The 27,035-nt window shown below is 42.0% G+C and overlaps 2 protein-coding genes across 6 annotated transcripts; one reads left to right on the forward strand and one right to left on the reverse strand.

Moving 5' to 3' along the window:
• Window positions 1-174: 174 nt before the first annotated feature.
• Window positions 175-13,655, reverse strand: LOC139370367 (polycomb protein suz12-B-like). 5 transcript variants are annotated; one of them, XM_071109807.1, is made up of 17 exons: window positions 13,388-13,655; window positions 12,763-12,907; window positions 12,380-12,426; window positions 8,797-8,861; window positions 8,307-8,375; window positions 7,971-8,020; window positions 7,720-7,805; window positions 7,364-7,598; window positions 6,895-7,000; window positions 6,542-6,647; window positions 6,087-6,264; window positions 5,471-5,559; window positions 5,164-5,307; window positions 3,416-3,573; window positions 2,871-3,069; window positions 2,455-2,555; window positions 175-2,130 (listed from the first exon to the last, which is right to left on the reverse strand). In XM_071109807.1, the coding sequence occupies exons 2-17, from the start codon at window positions 12,890-12,892 to the stop codon at window positions 1,803-1,805; spliced, it is 2,091 nt and encodes a 696-aa protein (XP_070965908.1). In that variant the 5' UTR covers window positions 12,893-12,907; window positions 13,388-13,655; the 3' UTR covers window positions 175-1,802. The 5 variants fall into 5 exon arrangements, with proteins under 5 accessions (XP_070965908.1, XP_070965909.1, XP_070965906.1 ...); XM_071109808.1 differs by having other exon boundaries at window positions 2,476-2,555; window positions 13,388-13,635; XM_071109805.1 differs by lacking the exon at window positions 13,388-13,655 and having other exon boundaries at window positions 1,591-2,130; window positions 12,763-12,943.
• Window positions 13,656-14,102: 447 nt separating this feature from the next.
• On the forward strand, window positions 14,103-25,158 carry LOC139370369 (U3 small nucleolar RNA-associated protein 6 homolog). The gene is made up of 19 exons (XM_071109811.1): window positions 14,103-14,358; window positions 14,450-14,534; window positions 14,628-14,669; window positions 15,624-15,716; window positions 15,840-15,887; window positions 15,984-16,047; window positions 17,087-17,205; window positions 17,386-17,463; window positions 17,540-17,621; window positions 17,762-17,843; window positions 17,933-18,108; window positions 21,390-21,469; window positions 21,621-21,698; window positions 21,858-22,037; window positions 23,166-23,246; window positions 23,598-23,707; window positions 23,910-23,976; window positions 24,251-24,323; window positions 24,647-25,158. The coding sequence occupies exons 1-19, from the start codon at window positions 14,267-14,269 to the stop codon at window positions 24,799-24,801; spliced, it is 1,785 nt and encodes a 594-aa protein (XP_070965912.1). The 5' UTR covers window positions 14,103-14,266; the 3' UTR covers window positions 24,802-25,158.
• Window positions 25,159-27,035: the final 1,877 nt, after the last annotated feature.

Below are 27,035 nucleotides of genomic sequence, written 5' to 3' on the forward strand. Positions count from 1 at the left end.
AACCCAGATCAACCAATCAGACAGCAATTTGAGTACTACGTCATGAATATTTGGTCCCGCCCCTAGGCACTGACATTACAAATCATTTGGTAGTAGGCTGATCTACATTTTCTGAACATATTAAAATAGTCTATATTTCATTAATGTTGATATCAGTTGAATAAAGAAAACTGACAAGGTCAAATGTATTTTATTTTAAATATAAAATCCCCATATCCAAAGTTTATAACATAGTTCACGACTTCAACGGTGGTTTGACAATATGGTGAATTGATTGTTTTCTACCCTTATATCCAGCCGATCAAAAACGTGCATAAAGGTACAAGGAAGTAAAAGACTGGTCCATGGAGTTGAGGGAAAAGGTGTTCAACGAGGCACCAAAACTACTGCTTATGTTCAATTTGTGCACTCACACAACGCAAAAACACAGCTAAGGCTTATACACCGCTCGTCATTTAACGTTTTGAAATTATGAGTCAAACAAACAAACAAAAATGTACGAAGAACTGAGAGACACTGAAAATCACCCCCTTTGGCATTTAAACAGAGACTAATAGTAGGATAGACACATATCAACTAGGACCCATTTCCAATGAACAAACAGCATATTGCCTTTGAAGAATAATCCTACATGTCCATAATCAGTGATAATCAGGTTCACAATGGGATATAGCTAAATATTGACATTATTACAATGTATACAAAGTGTCTGTAAGGAGTGTTGTCCAACACTTCCTATCTCACCCGTTTATGAAGATAAATGAACATCAAAAACAGCTTGAGTTCCAGATGTCCCTAAAACCTAGTTAACCATAATACAGGTTCCAGCATGTCATCCATAGGTTGTAGTCATGTTTTCTGGGGTGTATTCATTAGTGCATACAGTAGCAAACTGTGGCAAAACATTTCACAACAGAAAACATTTCACAACGAAAACAAGAATTTCCTATTGGACAAATGCAGGTAGGTCCCGCCCCGTTTTGTCCCGTTTGCTTCCGTTTGGTTCCTAGTGAACACACCCCTGTAGAAGAGCTAGGCAGTCTACATAAAAAGGGTGAATGTGCTGGCAGTTTGTGGTTCATCTTGGCTTAATATCCTCAAGCTATGGATGCAGAGAGTAATCCGGTCGTGTGGAAAAATAGTCCACTGATCCTCCATTACTCAAGATAGTATCAACAGAAACATGAGAAACAACATACATCAAATCAAAACAAATAAAATCCCGATAAGGATCCAGGGGATTCAAGACAGACGGGGTGAATCTGACAATTGATGCAGTTGCGCAGAAAAAAAAAAAAAAAGTGATTCAACTCAAGTTTAAAACAATTCACGAATACAAATTATTACCAAGTGCTAAAACAATAGTCAACTAAAAGGACCATGAGAGCCAAACAGACAGGGTTATGGGATACAGACCATCAGGAGTGACAATGTTACCAATATGCATGACTTACTGCATATCCACTCAATACAGTTTCTGATTACAACGTGATAACAAAGGCAGTCAAAGCATGATTACAATACCTTTCAAGTGATTCCCCCAGTTTCTTCACACCCCCGAAACCACCAAGAATCACTAAAACTGTCTCACGGTGCATAATGACTTGGTAAAACCTCACATTATAGTGAGTCTTCATATGCCTGTGTTGTGTGTGTGTAGCTATATTTGTATGTCTTGAGTCAATACAAGACAATCCTCCATTGACATCTTCCTCCCACCTAGCTAAGCACCAAGGGTGACAGTTATAACAATGAAAATGAATGGGTCGGATCGACTGCTGCCACCAAATGCCATCAGTTCATCAGTCAGTCACGGAGCTTTTTGTCCTCTTGCCGTGCTTGGTCCCACCACCCCCGCCAGAGCTGCAGGCGATTGCGGTGCCATTGCAGGCGCCCTCCATGAGGGCCCGGTCAGCCTGGTCGTCCGCCCCGGCGTCGGGCAGCTCCTCCTGGATGTGGCGTAGGCGGGACATGGCGCGGTCGATGGTGGCCACGGAGACCAGGTTGAAGTCGTGCATGCTGACCAGGTGCAGCAGAAAATTGCGGCAGAGGTTGCGGCGGGCGATGTAGGCGCCGCACTTCTCCACGAACTGCATGCTGGCCTGGTTCATCTGGTTGTCGGCTATGAAGCTAGATACGGACAGGAAACAGAACACAACGGGAGGAAATGAGGTTAGAATACTGATTTTACTAGAGCGAATGAGTCAGATTAAGGACAACTTTTTATAATACATTATGCTATTTTATATCACGTTAGATGTAAACTCTCAAAGTGTCATGGCTTTATGTGGATTTCTAAATTACAGGAACACAAGGATGACTGTTTTTATCCTTACTTAAACACCATCTATAGCACATGTTAAGAGGTAAACTCTTCAAGGTGATGTGGCTGTATGTGTATTTCTAAGTTATCTACGATAGTGCCGTAAGAGGCTAGTGATTAGAGATACATACCCACAGCTTTTAGGTACATACCCATGCTTCATGACGTGCAGGTTCCACAGCTTCATCACCTCCTTCTCGCCCTCGTTGACATCTGTGAACTCATCCAATTGCTGTGGGTGGAACACTCATAGATTAGTCTACCAACACAACCAAAAGGTACGTTTTAGTATATGGAAGCAAAGCACAGCTGTAGTTCAAGCCGACACTCATTTCTGTTGGCTTCATATAGGGTGTAATCCTATCTTGAGATGCTCGAATTTCATACATTGATATCAATGGGACACTCATTTGACATGCATCTATCTAAAGTTAGGACATGGGCCATTCTGTATAAACATCAGGCAGTTATTGTTAAATTTTTAATTCTCTTTGACTCCACTGTACATCATCTCAGTCTGAGTAACAGTGTGAGCGGAGGGACTGACCGTGGCGGTCTTCTCTCTCAGCCACTCAGGGTCTCTCTCGTCCTCGCTGTCCACGTCCATCTCCTGGGGTCTGAGGGGCATGCAGCTGTCACTATGGAAGTACAGGCGGTTGTGTCCGCTCACGTAGGTCCTCTGCTGCTCCAGCTCCCCATCCTCAGACTCCAGGAACTCTGACAGGCTGGGCTTCGTCCGCTTGGGCCTACAAGACAGGAGCAATGCACTAGGGGTCAGAGGCTGTGGTTAGGTTAGGTACACACCCGCAGGCAAGCTAGTGGACAAATAGTACACATTCTCAGCTAGCTATATGGCTATGATGGTACCATCCAAGTGAGGAAATATGAAATACGTCAGCCAATCAAAATGGCAGTTTTACTTTTTAAGCACACAGCAAATACAAAAATCATTTTACATGATTACCCAGGAGGCTGAACATAACCAAGTGAATCTTTTTACTTCAGCGCTTTGATTCTGACATGCAATCTGTGCTACTGGTTGACTGAGGGTGAGAGAGCCAGTGAGATGAAGACAGGAGACGCCTTCTTTACCTGCACACCAGTACGTGTGTCACGGCAGTCCTCTTGACGGGGCCGTTGCGGCTGAAAGCGAAGCCGGGCTGGCTGTGGATGTCCTGGGGGTTGCCCACGTAGGAGCCGTCGTAGCACTCATTGATGGACACGTCTATCCTAGCACCTTTAGGGTGAGGCTGGAGACACACAGGGGGACATCAATTCAATTACAATAACTATCTCTCAAACTCTCAACAACTCAAATATTCAACATACAGTATGCCAGGTACTTGGTAGTAGATGGCTTTAAAATCTCCTTGCTTTTTAACAGTTTACATTTTTTTTTACCTGTATAGGGTTAATCAAAAGATCAAATTAGCATAAGTTAATAGTTAACATTTTTTAAACATTACAATACATTCATTACAGAATTCACAACACACTAAGTGTGTTCCCTCAAGCCCATACTCCACTACCACATATCTAGAACACAAAATCCATGTGTACGTGGGTGCATGTTATCATGTGTGTATATATGCAAGTGTCTGTGCCTATGTTTGTGTTGCTTCACAGTCCCCGCTGTTCCATAAGGTGTATTTAAAAAAAATTCTACTGCTCGCATAAGTAACTTGGTGTGGAATAGAGTTCCATGTAGTCATGGCTCTATGTAGTACTGTGCGCATCCCATAGTCTGTTTTGGACTTGGGGACTGTGAAGAGACCTCTGGTGGCATATCTTGTGGGGTATGCTAGTCATTTAAACAGACAGCTCGGTGCTTTCAACATGTCAATACCTCTCACAAATACAAGCAGTGACGAAGTGAATCTCTCCTCCACTTTGAGCCAGGAGAGATTGACATGCACATTATTAATGTTTGCTCTCTGTGTACATCCAAGGGCCAGCTGTGCTTCCCTGTCCTGAACCAATTGCAATTTTCCTGTCCCTCATTGTGGCACCTGACCACACGACTGAACAGTAGTCCAGGTGCGACAAAACTAGAGCCTGTAGGAACTGCCTTGCTGATAGTGCTGTTAAGAATGCAGAGCAGCGTTTTATTATGGACAGACTTCTACCTAACTTAGATACTGTTGTATCAATATGTTTTGACCATGACCGTTTACAATCCAGGGTTACTCCAAGCAGTTGTCACCTCAACCTGCTCAATTTCCAGATAATTTACTACAAGATTTAGTTGAGGTTTAGGGTTTAGTGAACAATTTGTCTCAAATACAATGCTATTAGTTTTTGAAATATTGAGAACTAACTTATTCCTTGCCACCCATTCTGAAACTAACCGCAGCTCTTTGTTGAGCGTTGCAGTCATTTCAGTCGCTGTAGTAACTGACATGTATAGTGTTGAGTCATCCGCATACATAGACACTCTGGCTGGCATGTCGTTAGTAAAGATTGAAAAATATAAGGGGGCTAGACAGCTGCACCGGGGAATTCCTGATTCTACTTAGATTATGTTGGAGAGGCTTCCATTAAAGAACATCTCTGTGTTCTGTTAGACAGCTAACTCTTTATCCACAATATAGCAGGGGGTGTAAAGCCATAACACAATTATTTTCTTGTGATCTATGATCGATAATGTCAAAAGCCAAACTGAAGTCGAACAAAACAGCCCCCACAATCTTTTAATCATCAGCCATTTGTATAAGTGCTGAGCTTGTTGAATGTCCTTCCATATAAGCGTGCTGAAATAGGAAAACATTCAAACATAGGAATCCTGTACACACACACACACACACACACACACACACACTCACAAAGCCTTAGTCTCTCACCACGTAATTGAAAATGAAGCGGCTGTGGGACTGTTTGAGGTGTTTTAGCAGGCTGTAAAGCTTCCTACAGTTCAAGGTGCACCAGGGACAGTGGAGGTCGTCTCTAGCCTCTGTCTGCTGCCGTGTGTTGTTGTTGTACAGGAACTGCCATGGGACAAAAAGATGGAAGTTCATTACTGGTTTATTAATAACTGAACCATTCTGAGTGATGCCAGGCGTGTGCTACACATTAGTGATGGATGAGGCGAGTTTCCCCCCTTACTATGTAAAGCGATGTGAAACATTTCATATTGGTGCATAAACAAACCTGGTAAAATATACGCAGTTTCTGCCTGGGTTCACACAGGATCTGTTCTCTTTTCATCTGGATGTCTGTGCTGACAGAGGCCTTCACAGCTACAACAGGGAGGGGAGGGAGAAATGAAGTAGTCAGAGATTATTAGATAGCAAAAAACATTTTTCGGGACATTATTGTGCTAGTGATGCAGCTGCATGTCGGTCTGGTCAATTTTATTATAAAGTTAAAGTCATAGTATATTTATGGCTCTAGTATTGGTTAGATGGTGACCAAGGCTGCGTGTGTGCCTTGACTTGCCTTGACTCAAAATGTGTGTATCTAAGGCTGGGTTTACACAGGCAGGCCAATTCTGATCCCCCCCACACTAATTGGCCTTCTGACCAATCACATCAGATCGGACACCAATGAATGAAAAAATTATCAGAATTGGGCTGCCTGTGTAAACCCAGCCTTAGATACACACATTTTGAGTCAAGGCAAGTCAAGGCACACACGCAGCCTTGAGTCGAGGCAAAAGAACAGTATACTGAAATTGGTGTGAGTGAATCTAATGGGAGGTTACAATGTGTTGTTCCTTTTGGGTAAAAGCCAAGTAAGTTGCTAGTGAGTGTGTTGTGTCTCCTACCCAGGGGGGCAGATTTGAGTGTGCTGGGCCTGCTCTCCACAGGGCTGGAGCCGTCAGAGTTGCGTGTGGCCAGGGGCTTGGCCACAGGGGCTGTGGACTTGTCGCTGGCGTCACCTGTCCAGCGCAGAGTGAACTGCAGCGTGGGTCCCTGAGAGAACGTCTCGAACGGTGGCAGCCTCTGTGTGAACAGAGCCCGGAAACATTGTCTCAGTACCATCATACACACATTTCGATGTGGAGTGTCCTACTGATAGTATAGTTGTCGTCGCCAACCCTGGTGCTGGAGAGCTACTGGTTGGGCAAGCTGTTGTTTCAGCTCTGCACAACAACACCGGATTCAATTAATCAACTTCTTATCAAGACTGATTAGTGTAATTAAAATCAGGTGTTTTTAGTGCTGGCCTGAAACCAAAGCCTGCTAGGTTGACATACACACATGCCTTTGGCACACTCACCTTCCCATCCAGAATGGTTTCCCATGTGGCTCGTTTCTTGCTGACAGGGCAGTCCTCCATCCCTTGCATGGACACTTCATACTCCCCATCCAGCAGCTGCAATCTCCTGCACATGACAGAGGTCCCTTATTAACTAATGAGTAATGCATTTAGCAATGAGTGTGAACAGTTATAGAATATATGTGGTCATGGTTTTAATTCAAAAATAGGGGTCAGAGTTTATAGCACTTTAAAAAAGATACTCGCAAGCAGCTAAATATCCTTGAGGTCAAAGTGCAGCAGCAACTTGGTAATGACAGTTGCCACCTGGGGATAAATGACTACCATTTTGCCATATATGGTATGTTGTTTACCTGTTCTTGTCAAAGACGGTCATCTGTGCAACAAAGGTCTCTGTGTTCTCTCCATCTTCTCTGTGGGCGGAGCTTCTCTTCTTTCTGTTGGGCACCTCTGTCACATCTGAACATGTAAAGACACCAAACAAACAAAAATTAGATATTTGCCTCATGAAATGAATGCCACATAATCAAAACGGTCCCCATATTATATATATATATATAATAGTGAAGACATCAGAACTATGAAATAACACATATGGAATCATGTAGTAACCAGAGAAGTGTTAAACAAATCAAAATATATTTTATATTCTTAAAAAGTAGCCACCCGTTGCCTTGATGACATCTTTGCACTCTTGGCATTCTCTCAACTACCTTCGTGAGGTAGTGTCCCTACAACTAATCTGTTTTCTCTCCAAACAAACAGACATTTGATTTTAGTGAGTCATCCAACATCCCCGAGAGTGTTTTAGCAACTACTTGCCTATGTTCTCGTTGGCCTCGCCGTTCACAAGGCCGTTCATGTCCCTCCTCCCGGTGCGTAAGACCCTGAACAGGAGCGAGTAGGACTTGACCATGTGGCTGTTGCTGGGCTCAAACTCGTTACTGGACACCAGCAGGGAGGGCAGGGAGCCGGGCTTGGTTTGGTTGCTGCAGTCAGGATTCAAAGGCACTTGCTTTTTACCTGTAGGCACTTGCTTCACCGGGCAGCTGACATCCTATGGAAAACAACGTTACAGGAGAAAAGTTAGGATTTAGCTAGGTGAGATAGGAGTTTGGTTTATAAACAATTTCACGTGATTGAGACAATGTGAGAGAGAAACAAAGCATTGTTTTGACCTTTCGTTTTTTATGGCAGACTTTGACAAGTAGCACCTCTAGAGAGACCGAGCTCTGTTCGTTTTCTGAATTCTGAGATGGCTTTTCTGTGAGGGAGAAAGTGAGAGAGAGAAAAAAAAACTTGTGTCTTATGTTTCACCCTTTTGTCTCTTCCGTTTTTGTACAAATATCACACCAACACATTGGCATAAGGCATACAAATACATTGCATTTGAACAGGGTGCAAACAGGAGAGTATTGATTGGGCATACCATCCTTATGGAAGAATCCAGTGAAGGTAAGCTGCAGGTGTGAGGACAAGCTAGAAGAAAAAGCAGTGATACACAATCAGAAAAGATGCAGAGCTGCTCACACTCTCAGGCAGGCACAAGTCACATATAAGGCTCCCCACCCTTCCCACCGTTTCTCTCCTACTTGCCAGTCTCCACCTCCGATTACTTTGTCTAAATATGAAAACACCTAAAATAAAAGACATTTAAAGAAAATAAAACTATACGGCTCAAGACTTTATAAGTTATGATAAGCATGCATGAACCATTAAAACGTGTAACACGTCTCATAATATGTTACGTCTCCCTAACTCTTACCTGTGAGATTCCTGCTCTCCCTTCATCTTCTCAACTCTGAGCAGCATGTCATCCACCTTGAACGTTTTCCTGAGCACACAAGTTCAAGCACAGCCCAAATTAGGACCTTAGAAGCGGCTTTAACTTTGATGAGATAAAAACAAAAAGTACAGTAGGGCCTCAAAGATATGAACATGTCGGGAATGGAGGTCCATAAAATGGCCGTCCGTAACTTTGAAGTTATCTTGATAACCGCATCTACCTTTATAGAAAATATAGATAGCGTATTTACACGTGTAAGCAAGGTGTACGCTTGTGTGTAGCCCACATAAGTTTGGTTTTGCATTTAATACATGTCCCGGTTTGATATTGACCGTTTGGTTAACGTCCAGTCTGAAAGTTTGAGGATCTTATCTTTGAGGTTCTACTTTATACCATCTCTGATTAATGTCTTACTACCATATAAAAATCATCTGATCCCTTTCAGATCAATCAGAGAACAATATGTTACCTTTTGGCATTTGTTCGAGTGTTTCTGTGGGTCATGAAGGTAAGAGTCCTGTGCAAGAATATAGGCTAAAATGGAAGCATTTGGAGGTTAATCATTAATACACCAGACATTGTGAAAATGAGAAATAAAATAAAATGACATGTATATATCTATTATTATATATACAGGGCCTTCAGAAAGTATTCACACCCCTTGTTGTGTTACAAAATGGGTTTAAAATAAATTAAATGTTTTGTCAACAATCTACACAAAATACTATAATGTCAGAGTGGAAGAAAAATAATAATAATCACATTTATGGAAAATAAAACACTAATATATTTTGAATAGATAGGTACTCAACCCCTTGAGTCAATCAATACATGTTACAATCACAGCAATTACAACTATGAGTCTTTCTGGGTAAGTCTATTAGATTTATTTATTCCATTCAGTCTGGTATGAGAACGGTAGCCCCTATCTGCAAAAGCAGGGTGTCTGCAGAAAGTTCAGTATCTTGGCTTATTGACCTGTGCCTTAAAATCTTTGGTGTGGCTTCCTACCATATATGGGCATACAAATGTATAAGGGCAGGCCGAGCCGACGACCTAATTCCAAGATGGCTGCTACCTACATTGCAGTTAGCATGAACAAAATAAACACGGAACACGTCTATACACACCAAAAAGCCGGGACTCCACAGATCATGGGGATGTCTTATTTGTCTGCCTGTTTTTTTGTCATTTTTTTTAATATTTAAGAAGGCAAGTCAGTTAAGAACAAATTCTTATTTACAATGACGGTCTAGGAACTGCCTTGTTCAGGGGCAGAACGACAGATTTTTACATTGTCAGCTCAGGGATTTGATCTAGCAACCTTTCGGTTACTAGCCCAACGCTCTAACCAATAGGCTACCTGCCGCCCCTGTGACCTACTGTAATTGATCACCAGCCCGAGAGTAATAATGTTTATTTTTGTTATTGTCTGTTTCATATTAGTTCACTGTTTGCTGTTCTAAGTTTTGGAGAGGCCACTAAACTCTCATGACCATTGTTTTTGTGGTTCTCACCTCTGCCCTTGTGTCCAAAGTGTTACTGTTTGCATTGTGTGTGTGTGCTTCACACCTATTTCAAGTCCCTGTACAGATAAAGACTTGTTGTTTTTACTTCACAGTAATGTATTTTTGTAAATTTAGTCAACTGTGTGTCTTACAACAATATTTTCCTTTATTTTGTTTACCACAGAATGGAGGATGCAGACGATTTAGACGATGACGTTTGGGAACCACCCCTCCCCAGCAAGCGCCCCCCACTGCTATGTCAATCACCCCGTCTGATGGTTCTACTGATGGTTTCATAGACCTCTTGAAAAAGAAAATAAGGGCTTGTGGCACCATTCGTCCCAACAGAAACGGTTTCCCCAAGACCAAGGTAAACGTCATGACAAAGACAGCGGAGAGTGGGACCATACGTTGGAACAGGAGTAACAAGCTACTTTTTGTGAAATGGAAGGACACTAGAGAAGTAACCATGCTCACCACAAAGCATTCAATAACAACCATGTCTTAAGGAGGGTGAAAAGGGAAGAATGTCCCCATTCCTATTTCTATGAAGGACTACAGTGCCAGCATGGGGGGTGTCGACCTATCTGATGCTCCGATAGGCTACTACCAGGTCCTCCACAAGACCAGGAAGTGGTATAAGATTTTTTTTTTAACCACTTTGTGGACATTGCTACAGTAAATGCTTTCATTCTCCACAAGCAGATGTCCAAAGCAAAAAAGGTCAACCCCCTCTCTCCCAGTTGGCCTTCCGAGAGCAGCTGATGTTGGAAATGGCTGAATTGGGGGCCCAAAGCAACCATCACAAGACCCCCCACTCAAGGTGAGCGCCACTATCCAACACACATGCAAAAAGACAAAAGGAAGAACTGCAAGCATTGCACAAAACACAGGGGGCGAAAAAGTGTGAAATGCCAGGTCTTCTGCCCGAAATACCAGTTCGATTTTTGTTTCCTGGCAGAGAGGGACTGCTTCAAAGACTATCACGACACGGACAAGCTATGCTGAAAGTGAAATCTAAATCATCTACACCTGGGATATAAAACGTTCAGCTTATTTCTATTTTTGCACACGTGAAGGACACGTGTGTAACCAACTTTGTGTTTGATAAGACATGTTTATATATTTTTGAATGTATATCTGTTGCTTTTATATTGTTTTTGTAAACAGTTCATTTGTATGTGGGACCAATACATTGGATATGCCTAGGCTAAACATTCAGGCACTTTTGAGAGGTTTTAAAAACACTTGGATATCCCCTGTATGTCCCCCGACACCACCACAAAGTTTGAGAGAGGTTAGTGTTGTAGAAACTTAGTTTTTATAGTGAAAAATAACTTTCACATTCCGACAATTTGGAGAGGTTGAAAGAACACTTGAATGTACCCTGGATACCACATAACACCACCACAATGTTTGAGTGAGGTTGATATAGTAGAAATTGTTTTTATACTGAGCAAATAGCATTTAGGGATTGCAAATGAGTAATAGCACTGGAATTATCTAATTTACAGACATATGCCACTTTAAAGAAGTTTAGGGACACTTGGAAACATCCCGTGACCACACTTACTAAAACAACTGCCCATTTCTAGTTGTTAGGCCTATCAATCCCCATCTGATGTGTTTCCAGCTCTGGGCATCAATCATTATCTTATTGATGAAAGATTACTTTCAAAATATTTGTATTTGTGTGTGCTTGATCTTGTGTATTCTGACCTATGTAACTCCTATCTTCTGATCATTTCCTCAATCTCCCAGATGTCTTCTTTCCAGATATAGCCATTTTTGTCATGTCAGTATCATGTAATTACACATGAATAGCAGTTCCTTTTGGGTATGTCTATATAGATGGCAATCAACATTTTGCCTTTACATCTAAGAGGTTCAACTCTGTAACTGTTTTAAAGTCCCCATTGGCCTCATGGTGAAATCCCTGAGCGGTTTCCTTACTCTCCGGCAACCGAGTTAGAAAGGACGTATATTTGTAGTGACAATGTATTGATACACCATCCAAAGTGTAATTAATAACTTCACTATGCCCAAAGGGATATTCAATGTCTGATATTTTCTTCATCTACCAATAGGTGCCGTTCGTTGCGAGGCATTGGAAAACCTTCCTGGTCTTTGTGGTTGAATATGTGCTTGAAATTCACTGCTCGACTGAGGGACCTTACAGATAATTGTATGCATGGGGTAGTCATTCAAAAATCACATTAAACACCACTGTTGCACACAGAGTTAATCCATGCAATTGATTATCTGACCTGTTAAGCAAAGTCTTGCCATAACAATGGGGTTGAATACTTATTGACTCAAGACATTTCAGTTTTTCGTTTTTATTTTTTTGTTAACATTTCTAAAAACATAATTCCACTTTGACATTTTGGGTTATTTTACGTAGACCAGTGACACACAATCTAAATGTAATCCAATTCAGACTGTAACAACAAAATAAGGAAAATGTCAAGGGGTGTGAATAGTTTCTGAAGGTTAGTTTAGTTTCTGTACATTATGTATATTATGGATGTAATATTTGCTTACTGCAATCAGGTTCCTTGTGCGGAGAAATCTGTAGATTTGAGTTGGCTCTGCAAATACAATAATCATAGCCTGCTCAATAATCTTATTTTTTATGATTTTAGTAAGAATTGAATAGAATTGTGGTATGAATGTATTCACAGAGCTGTATAGTATTGCAGAGCAGCACAGATATATATCCTATGCATGTTATGGTTCCAGGCCCACGTTCTAATCAAATTTAGTCAGAGATAGGCCTCGTATTAGTCCGTGTCATTGATATTAGTTGTGAGAAAAGTAGACAACAGTAACAAAATCAAAATTATACGCTATTGGTTATTTTCAAAGATTTCCACCTGGCTTAAAATCGTTACTTCCTGGTATAAATAAAAAGTCATGCAACTCACTTTCAAAGGCCTGTAGAAACAACTCATGGTCTGCTTGAATCTGCTCCATCTTCGGCTTCTTCACCGTGGTCATTACAGTTGTCGAGGCCGGGTAGACGGCGCCGTTCGCTTTACAACTGGTCCCACTCATGACTTCACCTGAATGCTGTAGATAGTGCATCCATGCAGATGAAACAAACATTATTATGGTCCTTTTCAAAACAAAGGAAACATAATCATATCAGCTAACGTTAGTTGGGTTAGCAAGCTAGCTAACCTACTTTACTATTGGCTTTGTATAACATTATATTTTTCCATTTCAACATCCCATAAGACTATGAAAGATCATAGCTAACTACACACATACATATTTTTGTAAGAAATATAGAGATAAACACATCAGCTAGCTACCGTAATTTGTCTCAAATTCCAGCATCTGGATTTTTGTTAGCTAGTTAGCCAGCAAGGCTAACTAGCTAACATAAACAAATGGTCAAAATGTCCTAAATTATAACTAGATGGCTAGTAAACGTGTGGGAGTGTTATTCGAAACGGGTAAAACACAAAATGTTTTTTTGCTATCTGACTGTACAACACTGAAGCTAACCTTGTGAGCATTAGATTAGCTATCCAGCTAGAGACTCACCAACACAGGTAACCCATGAAATTAGCAAGGAAGCAAGCTGCTGCTAGCTAAACTAGCATACTGGGTTAACGAGAAGAAATCCCAAATGTTGCGGTCCAGTATTGCCCTCCAACGATTCACACAAAGTCGACTAGTAAAGTACATCCATCATATTTACATAAAAATAATAGATTATGTTACTGATTATATGAAAAACATTAAAACTTCAGATGAGCTACACGTTATGCTAAAATCGTGTAGTCTTTACTGGACATCTAGAAATACTTCTCATCCAATAGAAATTCGAATATGGAATTTGAGACTTGTGATTGGGCAGACGCAACTGTAAGTGACACCATCATGTTCGGTGGAAGAGGCAAATTGCCGCTCGCTTTCTCTTGCTTTTCAACGATTTTGCGGGAAATCTTTCCACCAACCGGGCACGATTCGTGAAGCTTGTTTACTTTTCTGCCTAGCCGTTTGCATATTTCTGGTGCCAATTATAAATCAATACACATGTTGCAGAAACAGTTGTTGCCAAATATTCTCAGTTCTAAACTTATGCAAACCAGAAAACTGATGAAATAGGAAATGTACTGTCTATGTTATATAGTTTTATGGTGAATGTAAATGCAGACCATTACATCTGATTATAATGCATGGTCTAATAATAAAGACCAATGCAGAGTTTTTCGCTTGTCAAACGGTAATTTATTGTAAATTCACATGTTTTTGCACGGACCCAGTTGAAGCACGGAACCGGAAGTACAGCAATCACAACTTCCACACGTGTGAAAAATGCTTTTGGGTTAATTTAGTTCACTATTCTTGTTTTTACGGAATACTTTAATAACATTTACAACAGAAGGCAGTCAAAATTAAAGCACCAAGTAAGTGACGATGGCTGAGATAGTCCAACAGCGGATCGAGAATCGAATCCCAGAGTTGGAACAGTTGGAGAGAGTGGGACTGTTCAGCAAAAAAGAAGTCAAGTAAGATGAAAAACACTCTAGCTTAGCTAACTAGCAATGTTGGCAAAAATCTTTGAAGTTGTATTAAATCCGATTAATTTTCCAATTACAGATCCATGCTAAAAAGGGCGACAGCTTTAGAATACAAACTGCATCGATTGATCATAACCAAAGTTGACTTCATTGCATACATTCAGGTGAGTGCCAAATACCAGTGAATACAGCTTGAAAATGTGAGTATGGGCAATCAAAAACAATAACAATTTATTAATCTGTTTTATTTCTTTCAGTATGAAATCAATGTATTAGAGCTGATAAAGAAGAGAAGATCAGTAAGTTTTGAATCTCATATTAACTATTATATACATGATTTGGATTGGATTTGTTTCATTGGTTCATTTCATTTTGTAGGCTACACATTTGCAGCTACACGTTCAATTGTGGTATAGGCCTACAAATAAAGAGAATGACAATTAGGTAGTTTAACAAAACAATGAAAGTGATGTTGATGAAGCCAGCTTCGGAGAGTTCCGCCGTGTGCCAGCTCATGGCAGACTGGTGCTTCAGGCAACCTATTGGTGTGATGGTGATGCATTTAATTTGGCTTGCTGGCCATAATGTTGTCCTCAGCCAATCTGTAGCTTTCCTGTGATGGAGTTGGCTTGGTGGCCCTGATGTCGTCCTCAGCTCAACCTCTCTGTAGCCTGGACTTGTGCACCCACTTGGGTGATGTCTCTGCACTTATTACTATGGCACAAAAAAGCTCACCACACATCAATCCAGAGCAGTAGTCATCCTCACTACGAACACTCTACCATTTCCACAATGCAGTCAGGTCTTATAAGGAAGAGCTTAATATAAGCCTAGTTGTCTGTTTCTGAGGTCGGACAGGCAATGTTCCACTTTTTAATTTAAATAGAAGCCGGTGCTGAGTCTGATGCGTCTTTTAAATGCAAACGTTAGTCGGCAGCTAGCTATCTAGCTAGCCTAAACAAGCAGACTTGCCATCACTCGTGGGTAGAAACAACCAGATATATATATCCAATCAACACTCAATGACTTATCAAAAAAATAAAAAAAATAAATCCAAAATATACAGAGCTCTCTGTTTGGCTGCCTTACAGCGCCATGGCAACGACAGAATCCACTAATAATAATATCCACTTTCGGTATCGTGCTTTAGTTTACAACCAATGAAATCCTGCAAATCCACTTGAAGTTCTATGGAAATATTTAATATCTGTATCAGGAGTTCATATTTGTTCCTCATCATGTTTCATTTTTAGCGCATCGGCTATCAGTTCAAAAGAGAGGAGATAGAGTATTCCATCATCTCGAGGATCAACAGCATTTTCAGAAGGGCCACAACTAAATGGAAGGTACTGTACAAGCCCTATATGACCTAGCTATTAGCTACGGGATGTTGAATATATCAAACAGCGCTATGCAGAAGGCACCAAAGAAGTCAATGGACAGACACATTAGATCTCCTCTTTTTGCAGGATGATGTGCAGTTGTGGCTCTCTCACATTGCTTTCTGTAAGAAATGGGTAAGTTTAAGTTATCTTTGGTTCTTTACTGATAAACATTGAATAAATGTTGTGTTCTGGTGCTGAAACGGTTATTTTTGTTATCTCCTCAAATAGAACACAAAGGTTCAACTCAGCAAGGTGTTCTCCTCCATGCTTGCCATTCATCCTGAGAAACCAGGTAGATTTATCATCATTATTATATTATTATATCATCATATACCACGTCAATGGCATATGTCCTTGTAATATACACTGAGTGTACAAAACATAAGGAACACATTGTTGCACCCCTCCTTTGCCCTCACAACGGCCTCAATTCGTCGGGCATGGGCTCTACAAGGTGTCAAAAGTGTTCCACGGGGATGCTGGCCCATGTTGACTCCAATTCTTCCCACAGTTGGTTGGATGTCCTTTGGGTGGTGGACCATTCTTGATACACACAGGAAACTGTTGAGCGTAGAAAACCCCAGCAGTGGTGCAGTTCTTGACACACTCAAACCGGTGCGCCTGGCACCTACTACCATACCCCGTTCAAAGACACCTACTACCATACCCCGTTCAAAGACACCTACTACCATACCCCGTTCAAAGACACCTACTACCATACCCCGTTCAAAGACACCTACTACCATACCCCGTTCAAAGACACCTACTACCATACCCCGTTCAAAGACACCTACTACCATACCCCGTTCAAAGACACCTACTACCATACCCCGTTCAAAGACACCTACTACCATACCCCGTTCAAAGGCGCTTAAATCTTTTGTCTTGCCCATTCACCCTCTGAATGGCACAAATACACAATCCATGTCTCAATTGTCTCCAGGCTTAAAAATCCTTCTTTAACCTGTCTCCTCCACTTCATCTACACCGATTTTGAAGTGGATTTAACAGGTGACATCAATAAGGGATCATAGCTTTCACCTGGCTAGTCTGTCATGGAAAGAGCAGGTATTCCTAATGTTTTGTACACTTAGTGTAAGCCATTTAGCATATGCATTTATCCAAAGCGATTTAGTTATGTGTGCATACATTTTACATATGGGTACTCCTGGGAATCAAACCCACTACTCTGGCATTACAAGCGCCGTGCTCTACTAACTGAGCTGCAAAGGACCACTATCTACACTACACAGGGTCCTATCATTGCCCCAGTTGTTTGAGTGGATGGCAGCCTAGTCAGCAGAATCATTGATTGCCTCTCCTTTCTCCAGCCCTCTGGATCATGGCTGCCAAGAGCGAGCTGGAGGACAGAAACTTGTCAGAGAGCGCCAGACACCTGTTCCTGCGTGCCCTGCGCTTCCACCCGGAAAGCAAGAAGGTCTACCAAGAGGTACAGAGTGGGATTTGATTTTCAATGAATTGAAGAATTACCATATTTGGCTCGAAGCTGAGATGCTATGGAAATCTAAGTGCTGTGGTAGCAAACATGAATGCACACAAAAGCCTAAATGTAGCAGGACCACTGTTAAAACCCCCAGGATGATTGATACCCGTGTCTCTATCTGAACAGTACTTCCGTATGGAGCTGTTGCACGCTGAGAAACTGAGGAAGCAACAGAAGGAGCTGGAGCAGGCTGAGATGGACTTGGTGAGTACACACACACACACACCGTTTGAGTTTCTTCTTTTGTACTGGGTCACTGATTGTCCTCTTCACTCTACAGGGAGGGTACGAGTTCTCCCCTGAGATCATGAGTGGCAAACTGGCCGAGTTGGTGTACAGAGATGCTACTGGGAAAATTCAAGGTGAGCTGTATTCCATCGCATTGTATTTGTTCTATGCCATTTGTATTGCCTAACAGTCATCTCGTAGGTCTACTTTGGTTATTAAGAGAGTAGAGACAGTGTTTTGGAGATGTTAATGGTTTTCTCTGTGCTGTCCACAGGAGCCGATTTCATCCTGTCTCTTTTGACCATCGCCGCCATCTTTGACTTCACTAAAGAACTACAGGACACCATTATACAAGAGTACGGCTACATTTTGGGTTGCTGATCTCTGTATTCATTTTTCAACATGACACAACTCACACTGACCATTCTGAATGTCCTGTCCCCAGCCTGCAGAGCAAATACACAGACGACTCACTGACGTGGGACTTCATGGCCAAGCGGGAGCTGGAGGCGACGGTGGGGGAGGAGCTTCAGACAGCCAAGGGGCGGGCCTCTGACATCGCCAGGAGAGAGGAGCGCTGCTGCCAGGTCTACGAGGAGGGCCTCAACGGCCTCAACACAGGTACGTGCACACAACCAACAGAAATACACACAACCAACAGAAATGCACACATCAACACCGGTACGTACACACAACCAACAGAAATGCACACATCAACACCGGTACGTACACACAACCAACAGAAATGCACACATCAACACCGGTACGTACACACAACCAACAGAAATACACACAACCAACAGAAATGCACACAACCAACAGAAATGCACACATCAACACCGGTACGTACACACAACAAACAGAAATGCACACATCAACACACAACCAACAGAAATGCACACATCAACACCGGTACGTACACACAACCAACAGAAATGCACACATCAACACACAACCAACAGAAATGCACACATCAACACCGGTACGTACACACAACCAACAGAAATGCACACACCAACACCGGTACGTACACACAACCAACATAAATGCACACCTCAACACAGGTTAGACAGAAACGCAACACATTACAAGCACACGGGTAAGACACAACACAAAACTTAACACAGGTAGACATAACATAATGCAAATAAAGACCTCAACACAGATAGACACAATACAGTAAGTACACAACTCGACAGAAGTGACGTGTTGGATGAAGTGAAACGGAGGAGGTTCGAGGACCACGTTCGTGATGGGTAACCTTGCCTGAAACCTGAAAAGTTACATTTGCTTCCAAAACCTAGGCGGGCTAATGCCGTCATCTGGGGTCCAGGTGACACTGCTTCAAATCATGTTGGTCACAAACAACTAGGGATGTGCATTTTACTCTTTTTTTTTTTTCTTCGAGTACTCGCATGAGGTTTTTTTTGCACTTGATTTTTTGGGGGCATTTGTCTGTATGCCAATTGTTGCGCACTGCAACAATGCCTAATTTATCATACAGATAAATCCTAATTGTTAATTGCCCCATATATACTCAGTCAAAAAACAAGTGCCATTTAAGATGTTGAAACCGTAATATCAACTGATTATATTGTGGAACACAATGTTAAAAAAGGCAGTAACCTTAGTGGTGGCGCTTGCTTGTAGAAGCCCTCTGTTAGGAATCAAAAGGACTACGTAAAGATGGGTTGAGTAAATAAATATCAACTGAAATCGCCCCATATCTATTCAGTCAATAAAAAAAACAAGCCATTTGAGAATCATTCATTGAAACAGTAATGAGCTGTGTTAACTGCTCGGCTCTGGCGGGGTCTCAGCGGTGCTTTTCAGTGACAGTAGATGCGGTGCAGGATTGCAGCTGCTTGTCCCACTCCGAGAATGTTTCTTTGCGCTTGATAAGCATGATTTCTCATGGTGATAGTTGTGCTATGACAGGAGAGCTTGATATTTGCGTTGCAAACTATGCAATATACTTCCAACCCTTACTGCGTTTGGCCGCCATGCTGATGGTGCCCATTTCACTCTGTGCCTGAACCCCCTCAGCCAATCAGAAGCACTTGCCATCAAATATTTGCCATTTATATTTTAAAATCTTAAATAAAGAAGTTGTAATGTGATAGTTAACCCCGTACTCCCAATATAACACATTTTAATATTGAGAAGTTCTGAAATAAATGAGAAATAGTTTTACCGTATTTGAAGAAGAAAAAATCTGGTTGAACATCATGTTTTGACGTCTGTTTGTGTACTCGATTACTCATGCCCATCTCTACAAACACCATGATTGTTTTCCCTCTGTAAATGATGAGTAGGGCTGTGGCAGTCATTACATTTTGTCAGACGGTAACTGTCATGCCAACTGACGGTTAATTAACAAACCCGGTTAGCATCTCCAGGCCTCCGCCTTTGGAACAAAATCCAACTAATATACACCATCACAAATCCATCATTTATTTTAGGCAGGTGTAAAGAAACATGATATGAAGAAAATGTATTTCAGAATAGTATATTAGCAGCTGAATAATATAGTAGCACTGGTATCCTCTGCTTGTTGTGGCAACCAGTAAAACTCTGCTTTCACACTGGATTGCATATAGAAATGTCTGGGCTTTTAAGAAACCTTTCACTCCACGCATCAACCACTGTTTGAGGAGCATCCTCTCGCTGTGTGACGGGTCGTATTCCGTTCAAACTGTATGCCATGGTGTCTCCAAACCTGTTTCCTGCCGCTACCAAGTGAAATCTATTCAGGAACATCAATAGTCACGTTTTCACAACAAAACATATTTCATGAGACTGCCGACGGCTCCTCTCTCTGCTCGCTGGAGAAAGGAATGAGGGAGAGAGGAGGAAATGGAAACGCACGGTGGTGAAATATTCTGTAGCTAAAGGTAATATGTCAGTCTATTAATTATAAAAAATATTTTTAAAACGCCATATTATTAGGTTATTCAAAATCCGAATAATATCAAATACAAATGCACTATAATTGTAGGCCTCCCTGCACAATCAACGAAGCAACACATGGCCTGGGCCAGTGTTTCCCAACCCTGGTCCTCCAGTACTCATTTGTATTGTAAACCTGGACAAGCACACCTGATTCAGCTTGTCAGCTAATCATCAAGCCCTCAATGTGTTGAATATGGTGTGTTTGTCCATGTGTACTGTTGGGATTACACAAGGACCAGGCTTGGGGAACACCGTCCTAGGTCTATACGTTCTCTCCCAGACTGATGGAGAGAACGTTTTAGAGGGTAGCATAAGGTAACCAGTCCATCCAGTATGCATAATACTGCAGTCCACACTCAAAGGGGATTACTAGAGTTTGTAGCCTACACCAATTATGTACCAAGTACATCTTAAAATCAGTTAAAAAAATAAAAATAACATGTTTTTCTGCTGTGCTTAATATGCAGTATTGTATAACTGCGATCCATTTTTTTCAGCCTTGGGCTCATATATAGGCCTATGCATATGGGTGTTCTACATGCGACGTCTTAAATGCTTTGCATGAATCATCACCTTAGAAAGCGCTGTCCCTTTTCGTTGTTTGGCTTTGAAACAAGATCCACAACGACCATGTTTTCCACTGTTTCAATCTGCTGTTGAACTTCTTCAAATTGATCGATCATAGTGAGGTCAAACAATGTAGCCTACATTTGCATTCATTTCAGAGTGATTAGAGGGACAATGAAGCGCTGGGTAGCAGGCCGTTAGCCTTCTGACATCGTTAGCGAGTTGGGTACTACCAACGCATCGGTGCCTTTTTCATGTACAGAGAGCATAGGAGGAGAGTACCGTGACTCAACTTTCATGTGGAATTTGACTGCGGTCATGACTCATGACTGCCAGTCACGGCAACAACCCTAGTGATGGGTGGTCTCTCTGCTGTGTTCCAGAGGCCATGTGGGCGTGCTACGTGTCCTTCTGCCTGGAGAGGTTCAAGAGGAAAACCAACGTCCAGGAGCTGAAGGAGAAGGTTAACATTTCAAACCGTTGACTATAATTGCAGATGAGCACTTTTTTTTAGGGAAGAATATTGATCGATTGATGATCTAGTATATTAGTGAAATTGGTGTAGGGTTTTCTAAGACTGAAATCTGGCCTGTGTGTGTGTTGGCATCCCTCAGAGGCAGGAGAGGCTGCTGGCAGTGCTTCAGCGTGCCCACGACTCCTCACTGCTGAAGGAGGACTTCTACAAGAACTGGGTAAGAAGATGTCTTATGGCAAGAGTAAATCTAGGACAGCAAGTGTATAAACATAGGCTTTCTAACGTACAAACATACAGCATAGCAACCAATAGGATACATGAGGTTCACAACATGTAACGGTTTCCTGTGCGTGTGTCCCTCCATCGGTCTGTTCAGCTGCAGGTCTTAGTCTCATCAGGAGACTCGGAGCAGACCGCTGCGGTTGCCATGGCAGCCACCCAGCGCTACAGACAATCTGTGGACGTGTGGTGCCTGGCCCTGCAGACGATGGTGCATCTGGGGAGTGGCGCCACAGGCAAGCTATTCCAGGACGCCCTGAAACACGTGAATCCCAAGGTACACACACACACACACGGTCACTAAGGGCTGCTGTGAAAGTGGGGCAGCTCCAAATCTGTCCCAGATAATTTCCTACAGCATATGAACTTCATCAAATGACTGCTATTCCCTGCTAGAAACCAGTTCCAATATGACTGGAAGGGCTCAATTCAATCAAACCCCCCAGTGCAGTATTTACGTGGTAGTTCCTTTTCCTGTGGTCAAATGACATGACAGACAATCTGACAGAATGGCTTCAGGTACTGTTAAACCCCATTACTAATACCGGGTAGACTTTCCTTACAGGTAAATTCTTCAGGTACTGTAAAAACCTATAACTAATACCAGGTACCAGGACTTTGTTGATTTCACTTTCGTAGACGTTGAACTGACATCTGTGCCCAGTGGGTAGTATGTAGTAGAGCTGGGATGATAAACCGATCAATTATCGACACCGACCATACTGATCACTTTTAGCCTATACTAGAGAAATGAAAAGGTTTGCTAATATGGGTGATTGTTTATGGGGCAATTAGTAGTAGTAGTTTAAAACAACTGGTGCACATTGTTATTAACATATCCTTTTATTTATTGTTATTGCATCAATTCAGGCAATTTATTGTAATATGGATCTTGTAGCTAGTCTATCAATGTTATGACGAGTGTTGTGCAATATAAGGGGCGGCTAACGAGAAGGGGCTGACTGTGAGGGGGCGTATGGTCACCCTCCAATTCGTTATTTAATTATGTAGTCACAAAGACATTTGATCCGGGAATGTGAGTTGCGAAATAATATAGTAAAATGTAAAAAACATTTTGACTAAGATTTATGAGAAAGGGAGTATGTTACAAAAATGTTTGGGGCGGCAGAGTAGCCTAGTGGTTAGAGCGTTGGACTAGTAATCAAAAGGTTGCAAGTTCAAATCCCCGAGCTGACAAGGTACAAATCTGTCGTTCTGCCACTGGGCCGTCATTGAAAATAAGAATTTGTTCTTAACTGACTTGCCTAGTTAAATAAAGGTTAAATAAAAAAAATCTGTGTACTTACCGGTAACAATTTTCCAGCCCAGCAACCCATGAAAATATTCTATATGTAAAAGAAGCATCTTACTTGATGTTAACCACCCTGGTCTTGTCTGTTGACAGTTGAGTTTGCCCCTGTGGCAGCTGCAGGTGGAGTGGAGCATGACATCACAGAGCCCAGTGGAAACTGAGGCCCTGTTTCAGGTACAGAACCAAGCCCAACCTCTCAAATTACATTAGTTTATGACATTTTAATACAATACCAGTTTACACTTGTGATAATTCAAAGTTCTGTCCAGACAGTGATTTGACCAAGCTTTTTCTGGTTCTATGTCATTCTTAGCCTCCATTGTGTCATAGTGCAAAAGCAGTAGTGTGGCAGTAGTGTGTTTACATAGGCAACCCAATTCTGATCTTTTGACCAATCACATCAGATCTTTTTCAGATCTGATTGCTCAAAAGACCAATGTGTGTAAACACAGTCATATTTCCCTACATGCAATGTCTGGTTGGATGATAATTAGTTGTAACGGTTCGTTTCTCCTCTGCTCTCAGAGAGGTCTGCTGTCTGTGGTGCCTGCCGTTTCCATGGAGATAAAGGAGAAGTACCTTGACTGGTCCTACAGGGCCGGAGGCTACAAGAAAGCCAGGAAGACCTTCACAAGGTACTGAATATGAATAGTACTATTAGATTATTCATTTCCCACCAGTTCTGCATTGTGAAGGCAATCATTACAATGATGATTCTAATTCACAGTAGTTATTTTGTACAACAAGGTATCCTCGTTTAGATGACTTATTAATACGCATTTACGTTCAGCATTTTGTAGAAGGAAAAACAAAGCTGTACATTTTCTTATTTTCCAGTTTGCATGAGAGCCGGCCCTTCTCCAAGGCCTTTTTCACCAGAATGATCCAGATGGAGAAAAATCAAGTGAGTTGAGTCACAATGGATGGGGAAACAAGAACACATGTCCATGCTCTAACAAATGTATGTCGCAACCAACCAAAGCATAGTCTCAAACTAGCTTGTTGTTCCAATATTGCCACATATTGTTGTGGCTTTATGTACAAAATGTTGTATCGAGGGATTACCTATTCACTACTGTTAGGATTTTGTTCTCAGATCTGTTTGTCCTGTATAGCCAACTCCTATGGTCGTTGTCAAGGCTGGTGTACTAACTGGAATGGTGTGACTGTTCTTTTAGGAGACTCCCAAGATGAGCAACCTGAGGGACTTCTATGAGAGAGCCCTGAGGGAATTTGGCTCCACAGATGATGGTGAGATTCTGAAAAGCGCATTCAAAGCAGCCCATTTCAAATAAGTCCCACGGGGATCATTGCATGTCAGTTGCTTTACTAACAACTAAAAGACTTCCAGTAGGCCAGTAGAAGAATGAACAAGACATACATGGTTGGAACTATAGGGTTTGCAGGCTTTTATTCCAGCCCAACATTAACACACCTGATTCAACAGCAACTTTGATTAGCTGATTGAGGTGTTTTAGTATGGCATGCATATAAACTTTTACTTCCATGTAGTTTTCTGGGATAAAGTAAGTTGAGATGGTCACTCAGGACTGTATATGTTTTTTTCCCTCCAGATCTGTGGCTGGAGTACATCCGAGAGGAGCTTGGGCCCAGCGGCCAGCCAGAAAACTGTGGGATGATCCACTGGAGAGCCATGAAGATGCTGGAGGGGGAGAGTGTGGAGAGATTCACTGCCCAGTACACCCTGTTGCAGACTGGACACATCTAGACTGGGAAACTGCTTACTGCAGTTCGGATGAGTAGGTAGAAGTTGATCTAACCACTGATACAGAGTCAGATATATTTGATCAACCTAATGGTTAAGGTTAGGGTAGATCTGTGGTTAAGGGCAACTACATAGAGACAGGGTTAACAAGCTGTTCTGTTTTTAATATGACAAGTTAAATTTGTACTTTACATTTCCTTGCATTTTGTATACGACGTGGTGTTTCATGCAAGTTTACAACTTGAATCATTTCATTTTGAAGATAGTTATGTTAATGTACACATCAGTAAGAATAACATTATGTATTTACAAAACATTAACTTTGTCACTGTTTAACTTGAAATAAAACCATGAATAGTCTCCTTGGTCAGGGTGTTTCTACAGTGTTCTGTCTGTAGGTCAATATCACATTGTAGCACATGGGATTATCGTTCTTCTGTTTTAATAACCAGTGCGTCACATGACTACTTACATACATGTGGGTATTATGACCCTGTCCCTGAACGACCCCTGACTTGCTTAGTCAGATTGGAGCGTAGGGATGGCAGTATGTCCAATCACCAGCCAGTGCTTTGTGAAACCTTTTCTTGATTACAGAGTAAACAGATTTAGCTCTACACAGTCAGAACATTGCACTCTCCTGATCCTTAGTACCATTACAGTGCCTTTGGAAACTGACTTTTTCCACATTTTGTTAGGTTACAGCCTTATTCTAAAATGCAAATAGTTTTACCCCTTCGATCTGCACCTTACTCCATAATGACAAATCAAAAACAGGTTTTCAGAAATTGTTGCTATTTTATTCAAAAAAAGTGAAATGTCACTTACATAAGTATTCAGACCCTTTACTCAGTACATTGTTGAACGATTGGCAGCGATTACCGCCTCGAGTCTTCTTGGGTATGACGCTACAAGCTTGGCACACCTGTATTTGGGGAGTTTCTTCCATTCTTCTCTGAGGATCCTCTCAAGCTCTGTCAGGTTGGATTGGGAGCGTTGCTGTACAGCTATTTTCAGGTCTCGTTTAGATGCCAGGTTTCCTCCAGACGTGACACTTGGCATTCAGACTGCAGAATTTTGTTTCTCATGGTCTGAGAGTTTTTGGGTGCCATTTGGCAAACTCCAAGCGAGCTGTCCTGTGCCTTTTTTTTATTTATTTTTATTTTTTTACTGAGTGGCGGCTTCCATCTGGCCACTCTACCATAAAGGTCTGATTAGTGGTGCTGTTCCTCCACAGCGGAACTCTGAAGCTCTGTCAGAGTGACCATCGGGCTCTTGGTCACCTCCCTGACCAAGACCCTTCTCCCCCGATTGCTCAGTTTTGCCGGACGGCCAGCTCTAGGAAGAGTCATGGTGGTTCATTGAACTTCTATGCTGCAGAAATGTTTTGGTACCCTTCCCCAGATCTGTGCCTCGATACAATCCTGTCTCGGAGCTCTACGGACAATTCCTTTGAGCTCATGGCTTGGTTTTTGCTCTGACATGCACTGTCAACTGTGGGATCTCATATAGACAGGTGTGTGTGTGCGCCTTTCCAAATCATGTCCAATCAATTTAATTTACCACAGGTGGACTCCAATCAAGTTGTAGAAACATCAAGGATTATCAATGGAAACAGGATGCACCTGAGCTCAATTTTTATTTTATTTATTATTTTTAACCCCTTTTTCTCCCCAATTTCGTGATATCCAATTGTTGGTAGTTACTGTCTCATCGCTACAACTCCCGTACAGGCTTGGGAGAGATGAAGGTTGAGAAGCCACACTCTGCTTCTTAACACAGCGCGCATCCAACCCAGCCGCACCAATGTGTCGGAGGAAACACCGTACGTACACCTAGCGACCTGGTCAGCGTGCACTGCGCCCGGCCCGCCACAGGAGTCACTAGTGCGCGATGAGAGAAGGATATCCCTACCGGCCAAACCCGGACGACACTTGGCCAATTGTGCGTCGCCCCATGGACCTCCCGGTCGCGGCCGGCTGCGACAGAGCCTGGGCTCGAACCCGGAGTCTCTGGTGGCACTGCCTTAGAACACTGCGCCACCCGGGAGGCCCCTGAGCTCAATTTCGAGTCTCATAGCAAATGGTCTGAATAGTCATGGAAAAACAGAAACAATATTTACATATCTTTTTTTTATTAGCAAAAAAATCTATGAACTTGTTTTTGCTTTGTCATTATTGGGTATTGTGAGTAGATTGCTGAGGAAATGTTTTTATTTAATCCATTTTAGAATAGGG

This window comes from Oncorhynchus clarkii, chromosome 17 (genome assembly GCF_045791955.1).
Source record: "Oncorhynchus clarkii lewisi isolate Uvic-CL-2024 chromosome 17, UVic_Ocla_1.0, whole genome shotgun sequence".
Classification (NCBI taxonomy): Eukaryota; Metazoa; Chordata; class Actinopteri; order Salmoniformes; family Salmonidae; genus Oncorhynchus; species Oncorhynchus clarkii.

Bases quoted from the DNA above. Each gene is read 5' to 3' on its own strand.
- LOC139370367 (XM_071109805.1), bottom strand. From the start codon at position 12,943: ATGTTTGTTTCATCTGCATGGATGCACTATCTACAGCATTCAGGTGAA. The intron at 8,376-8,796 runs GTAACATATTGT...TTGTGTGCTCAG, and splicing joins ACTCGAACAAATGCCAAAAG to GAAAACGTTCAAGGTGGATG. The intron at 8,021-8,306 runs GTAAGAGTTAGG...TTTTTCTTCTAG, and splicing joins GGAGAGCAGGAATCTCACAG to CTTGTCCTCACACCTGCAGC.
- LOC139370369 (XM_071109811.1), top strand. From the start codon at position 14,267: ATGGCTGAGATAGTCCAACAGCGGATCGAGAATCGAATCCCAGAGTTG. The intron at 15,717-15,839 runs GTACTGTACAAG...CTCTTTTTGCAG, and splicing joins GGGCCACAACTAAATGGAAG to GATGATGTGCAGTTGTGGCT. The intron at 17,206-17,385 runs GTACAGAGTGGG...CTATCTGAACAG, and splicing joins GCAAGAAGGTCTACCAAGAG to TACTTCCGTATGGAGCTGTT.